This window comes from Carassius gibelio, chromosome B2 (genome assembly GCF_023724105.1).
Source record: "Carassius gibelio isolate Cgi1373 ecotype wild population from Czech Republic chromosome B2, carGib1.2-hapl.c, whole genome shotgun sequence".
NCBI lineage: Eukaryota > Metazoa > Chordata > Actinopteri > Cypriniformes > Cyprinidae > Carassius > Carassius gibelio.
Window position 1 is genome coordinate 8,751,939 of NC_068397.1, and position 6,926 is coordinate 8,758,864.

At 35.5% G+C, this 6,926-nt stretch overlaps 1 protein-coding gene across 3 annotated transcripts in view; it reads right to left on the bottom strand.

The window, feature by feature from the left end:
* Positions 1-6,456, bottom strand: part of LOC127951377 (pre-mRNA 3' end processing protein WDR33) — a 40,188-nt gene extending 33,732 nt beyond the window's left edge. For 2 of the 3 annotated variants that reach the window (XM_052549248.1, XM_052549247.1), the window contains exons 1-7: positions 6,247-6,455; positions 3,463-3,685; positions 3,313-3,381; positions 3,133-3,237; positions 2,936-3,031; positions 2,674-2,825; positions 1,144-1,241 (exon numbers count right to left, since the gene is read on the bottom strand). In XM_052549248.1, coding sequence (XP_052405208.1) covers positions 1,144-1,241; positions 2,674-2,825; positions 2,936-3,031; positions 3,133-3,237; positions 3,313-3,381; positions 3,463-3,666 — 724 coding nt within the window. In that variant the 5' untranslated portion in view covers positions 3,667-3,685; positions 6,247-6,455. Of the gene's footprint in view, positions 1-1,143; positions 1,242-2,673; positions 2,826-2,935; positions 3,032-3,132; positions 3,238-3,312; positions 3,382-3,462; positions 3,686-6,246 lie in introns of all 3 variants that reach the window. The other variant, XM_052549249.1, reaches the window with a different exon arrangement.
* Between the last annotated feature and the right edge of the window lie 470 nt (positions 6,457-6,926).

The window sequence follows — 6,926 nt, forward strand, 5'->3', positions numbered from 1 at the left end:
ACAAGTGGACATACATTTAATTTAATGTGAAAGGTCTTACAATGTGTAAAACCTATGGTTTTCACCTTTTCACGTTTTTTTTTTCTTTGATTATAGTCCCAAGTCTGAACATTTATAACTGTAAAAACAACAATATTGTGCCTTCCTTAATAGAGTATGAAATGTAATTACTTACTCTTGCACACACACACACACAAACTCAAACATTAAATCTGACATAACATTTGACAGGTACAGTTACTTAACGGAATAGGAAAATTTATAAAGTTCTGAGTTATTGTGTTTTTTTTACAATTTTATTATAGTTTTATTTGAAATAAGATCATAATCATGTGATGATGTCTGTGCATTTAAGGTTGATTTTTTTAATGGTACAGGTCAGGTTACACATTTATACATGTTGATAACTGAAAAAGACCAATTCCTCTTCATTGCATTAAATTGCAAATATTTTAAATTATGCCAAAATAAAAATTTAAAACTAAGAGTCAACAAAAGTGGTTAGTAACAATTTAGACAGCTGCTCATTACTAGATTTGATAATCTGTTTGAAAGGAAGAAAGAACAAATGACTTTATTTTAGAGAAAAGATATCTAACCTTTTCTACCATAAAATATATATTTTTTTTTCAGATTACTTGGCTGCAGTACTACAGCAATAGTGCCCTATAATATTAACTCAGGCATGTTTGGTAAATATAATACTATAATACACAGAACAGAGTGTTATTAGGCACAACCAACAAATAGTGTGCAGAAATATTTAGAAGGGGTTTTTAATATATTTGAAAATTTACCAGAAAGAACATGCATTCCTTAAAACAGGTACAAAACAGTGTTAACATACAGGTCTTCATCATTATTAGACATTACAAAAAGATTTAAAGAGGATTTAACCATGCTCAGTGCTTGATGAGCAAATATTGGTTACAGCCTCAAACACAAAATGTTATGAATGTTTAAACAAACTGCAGACTCAAGTAAACGACCAAAAAAAAAAAAAAAAGAAAAGGGAAGAACACAAAAGTTATCAGATGTGTGTGATAGGTAATGTGAAGACTCTGTTTGTGAACCCAGATGACAGTGTCATTTTATGTTTAAAGGAAAGCGTTTGTGAATATCTCCACATCTTATATAACATACCTCTTAGAATTCTTTCCTCATGACATCGGAGAAAGTCCCAGATGCGTACAGTTCCATCATCAGAGCAAGTGGCAAATTTATTATCCGTAGGAGAGAAACTGAAGACACAGCAGGGAGAGAATCAACATTGAAGGATAACATAGCAGTTCTGTGTGGTGAAGACCTTGCACCCTGCGGGAGCCCTTTGAGTGGATCTGACAAAGAACCATCCATCTCCTTAGCAGACAACTCGCTCTACATAACAACCCTATCACGACTTGCTTAAATGCATCTAATACCACAGGCTAAAATTAAAGACATATTTAACACTGACTGCACATTTTACTGTATTCTGATCCTTGCTGTACATCAGAAAACAAAATTAGCATGTGAAAGGTAATTACTTTAGTTCAATTAATAAGTGAAATCATGCACGTTTCAAATGCAATCATCCCTACACACACTGCTCTTCCTTCCAGAGGGCATTTGGCAAAACTGAGCCTGCCTCAGTACACCAACTTACTCTTTTGACCTCTAAACACAGACCATTATTTTGCTGCTTCCACATACAATTAAGGCAGACCTATCAATCCACCTAACACCATAATGTACAAACATTACCCACAGTGCTCAGATGTTTTTTACTATGCACTCAGTTTTTTTTAAAGCATGGGAAAAAGCAGAAATAAACCACTGAAGTGAGCTAAAGCCTTTCTTCGCTGTTTTACTTCAACCCATGAGCCATTTTGACAATCAGACTTTAAATTTAAATATTTTTTTTATATTGTAGAAGAAATTGCATTTTATCGCATTACAAAGGACTTTACATACTCTGTATTTTGTCAAGAGTTAAAAAAATAAGAGGGAGTGGCAATGAATTATAAACCTGGATTTCAATGTGGATGAAAATGTTTTCATGTGCATTCATACCTGAAGAGTTGTATAAAAGTAAATATCGGAGTTATTTATTCGTATAAATCTTTATTTAGAAGCAGAATTTTTATTAGGAACTGACTGTAAGCGTGACAAAGACTCTGATGGACAGTAGGGGCAGCACAGCTCCTGTCTCATTGGTAAATCATTGGGAACTGAAACTTAAGTGTGCATTTCCTTTAATTAGACCAGTGCAAGAATCTTCTCCACTATGGAGGTTCCAAGAAACCCTTCCAACAAACATTTTAGTCCCTGAGGGTCTTTTAAACAGTCATTTTTCACCCTTTTTATTCTAGACTGTATGTCATCACCTTAGAATATAAATAATTGGGAATACTTTATTTAAAAGTGTGAAAAATACACCTTTTCTGTACATAGAAGTTATGTATATAAAAGATGAGAATACATAACTCAAAAGCCACAGGTGACAAATAATTGCAGTGTTGCAACAACAACACACATGTGTAAATAATAAAGGACATAAACATTAAGCAGCACAGGAAAGAGAATATCAGAACTGACAGCACTGAGTAGAGCACCCTACAGGCAGAGCACTGCCCCTGCAGGGACAGTAACAGGCTTGGGTTAACTACAGAAAATGGTAGATTGTGTATAGACCTGGCCTCTCTAATCGCCTCCTTGTGAGCCTGGAACATCTTGACGTTGTTCATGTTGGACTGCCAGTACTTCACGTAACCTCCATGGTCAGCAGTCAACATCCACATGTCATTGTGAGACCAGGTCATTGCCCTGACAGGGCTATCATGAGCCTATGAGAGAAAAAGAAAAAGGGACATTTAGATAAGGACCTTTTAGCAAGATTCTGAGGTTATGAGGTAAGGGTGGTGTGCCACAAAACTAAAATATGGTCTCTGGTTACCTGAAGAATTGTCTCAAAGTTAAATGTGAGCCCATTCCATAAAGTAAACTCCCCACTGGATGCACCTGTTACAAGTCGCCTGCCTTCAGGAGTCCACTACAAGAAGGCAAGAAAAGACTTTTAATAACCAAGGGAGTAGGCTGTTAGGGAATGATGCATTTCAACAAAAAGCAACAAATCAATAGTTTAACACTTACCCGTACAACAAACACAGGGCATTTGACTTTGTTGGTGGAGGTTCTGACAAACTTTGTTGTCACAGCATTCATAGGGTTATTAAGCATACCAACTGGAGGAACAAGCTGAAAAAAAAGTATGAGAAATATATGAACTTCAAGAATAAACATGAGAACTAAAAGTAGTAAAACAAAACATACATCATTGTAGCAGCCTGCATCTGGTTGAATAGCACGGAAATCTCGATGATCTCGTTGCCACAATCGATTCTGAAATGGAGTAATTTGCCAGATGTTACATTTGCCAGATGTTACACTGCCCCACTCTGTTACATTTTGTAAGGCTTATACCTCAAGATATCTGATGACAGATGGATTGTAATCAATGGTCTTGCGGTTCACAGCTTTCCTCATGCGCTTGCCATCAAAAGTGAGCTGCTGCATAGCCTGCTGCTGGGCAAAGTCTGGCCTCTTGTAGAACAGCTGACGAGGTGCCTGGTGCTGGAACCGAGGCATATGGAAAAACCGGGGAGGTGAACCAATATCTGTTGCCATAGTGACAGTTTTGTAACACCTGAGGATGTGAGAAAGAAATTGACTTTGAGTTTAGGGTTTATTACATTTGAGTAGGCCATTGATTGATAAATAAGAAACATCTGTAACTCTACTGTGCAAGAAACCATTACATAAGTGAACCTGGGCGTAACTTCAGCATCAAATTAGAAAGACACTGTAAACAGTTCTTTGGGATGTGAAAAGTGTGTTTAGGAGGAATAAACTGAGTAATCAAGTGAAAATGGATGACAGACCCCAAAGGGTAAAAGCCTTCATAATCATTAAAAATATATATATTTTTAAATCAGAATTATACATTGGCTTCCATAAAAACGTGCTGTAAATGCTAGCTGAGGCACGGTGCAAGCAATATCAAAGCAACCCGAAGCTGAATTTAAAAGGTTTTTCCAGATTAATAAACAGGATAATTTTACATGTCAGAGAAATTACATAAATGTTTATTAATGTTGAGCATCTGAAACCATCTGAAATTTATTTAAAAGCATCATGCTTTTCACAGTAACCCTTCCAAATTAATGAAATAGAGTAGCATCTAAAACAGCTTTAGCATATGTAGTTTGAAGCATTGAGAGATTTACCTAGTATAACTTAATTTGTATTATTATTTTATTTTAGGTATTATTTTATTCTCAGAACAATATTGAAATTTAATTCCTAAAGATACACATTGCACTCTGTAACATTTTGTTTTCCTAAGAAAAACAAACACAAAATCGAGTCAGTTTTTTGTTAACGCACCTGTTAAATTAAGAATGTTGGATAACTTCTCTTGATAGAAATACAATTCTACTTGGACACCATTAGAGTTTACTTGGGTCAAATACACTAAGGTATGTGTACTAAACTGTTATAAGAGTGACTTATGCTGCTAATGCCTAGGAAAGCACATTCATGTACTCAAGAGTGTACACACACACACAAACGTGTGACCCTGGACCGCAACACTTAAGTCGCTGGGGTAAATTTTTAGCGCTGGGGTACATTTCTAGCAATTGCCAAAAAAACGTTACATTGTTCAAAATTATTGTTTTTCTTTTATGTCAAAAATCATTAGGATATTAAGTAAAGATACTTTTCCATGAAGAGATTTTGTAAATTTCCTATCGTAAATATATAAAAACTTTTTATCAGTAACATGCATTGCTAAGAATTCATTTGGACAAATTTTAAAGCAATTTTCTTAGTATTTAGATTTTTTTGCACCCTCAGATTCCAGATTTTCAAATCTCAGCCAAATATTGTCCTATCAGAATGAACAATACATCAATGGAAAGCTTATTTATTTAGCTTCGATACTTAAGACTAAGTTTTTAAGTAAGGTTTTGTGGTCCAGGGTCACACACATGCATTTCTTGTCAGTATGTGTACCACAGAGCAACAAAATTGCACCATAGACGGAATAGCTGTAGTCCCTTCAGGAAAGAAATACTACAAATTCACAACTGGTGCATCACAAGTAAATAAAAATGAGAGATAAAATCTTTATACTTTGAGTAAATTTGTCAATAACCAACTTTGTTACTCGCACTGTAAAACGTTAGAGTTAGGCTAACTGTGGTCAACAGCTTAAAAGGCATTATTACCGGATTTGCTCCTTAAATTTATGCTAAATTTATTGGTGTAAAAATGTTGTCAGGTTCAATGTAAAATTTGAGACCAGAACCAAAACAATTTGGGAAGCACGGTCACTGTGTACGCTTACCCCGTTATAAAGCTAATGCAAATTATTAATTTGTGAGAAGGGAGGGAAAAAAAGCTAATTCAAAGAGCAGCCAGTTCTTCTGTACACTAGTCAGCTACCTCCATTTAACACTAAGGGTAATGACAAAAAAAAAAAAAAAATGCGGAGTTTTAAAGATGCAGTTTATACGGTTTCATTTAAACTATTTTGAGAGGGATTTCTGAAAATGGACTTAATTTAAGAACCGTTAATGTCAAGCATATAACATCCCGTGCAATTGTACCCTTTCACAAATACAATACGACTCGACTTGAAATGTTCGACATAAAAACGTTATTTGGGTATGACTGCGGGGGGTGGGAGCACACGTAGTTGTGAATGCCAGAAAAATATTTATGGGGATTGTTTAATGTATTTTGGATGGCGTGCTACACACTGCACTCACGTAAGAACGCTGAGATCAATTTCAAACTTACTAAAAGTAAAACACACTAGTCAATTATTGAAGAAATGTATATCTTAAAAGTAGACGCGAAAACAACACGTAAATAGGCGACTAATGCATCTTTATACCTGTAACGTTACGTTAGTTTCTTGTTCGAGGTCGGCAAATGTCTCCCTTCAGTTCAAGGTCTGTTAGCCTTTAGCCAGCTAACACAATAACTTTGCCTGATGCTACCACAGGCCCTCATAAACATGCCACATTTTCACTGTCTACGAGAATAAGAACATAATTTCCTTAAAATGTGTGTTTATTTGAGTGCAAAATCTGTTCGCTGAAGCAAATAGCTTTGTACAGGCTTTGAGAGTGGGTATTTCTTCCCTGTCTCCCGCACAGCGTGTTTAAATGGCGCCCGGTCAATACTTGAGAAACTCACCCAAAATATCCAATGCTGACCGAGTCTATTAATCTAAATTTAACACACGACTCTTCCTTGTGGAGACTATTGTAATGTATTTTTGAAAATTAAATGTCAACTGCCTCCAGAGTGTGCGTTAATTCGCTATTTTTCGCGTATATCTAACCCCCTGACTCCATCTCGAGGCTTCCGCTCTTCTCGTTGCTTTGAACTCCAGTCCCCAAACGACGTCATGACGTCAGACGCATCGGCGGGAGAACTACGTCACTCAATATGTTTTGTTTGTCCTTTACTGTCTCTGTTTTTGTCAAACGAGGTGCAGAACAAATGTTGTACTACGCATTATTTATAAGTAGTTATATAATTACTTATATTTAATCTTGCATATTTATTTAGTTATTTGTTTGATTATTTAGGTTAGTTAACCCAGAATTTGGGTTACTGCTTACTGTTGTCTACTTTTACCTCATTCAAAATACATGATGTCCTTTCTTCAGTTAACATGAAAACTGAGAAAGTGTATTTTACATATAACGTTACAGTGACTGAACTGTTTATTTAAATTTGAAATACACAACTGTCCATTAGGTGGGGCTATGATTCGATTGCCATATATAAACAGAAGGTGAGATCTTATTTTTCTCTTATCTCAATAACGTACACTTTTGCCAAAGAAATTGTGTTTTAACTGCGGACAA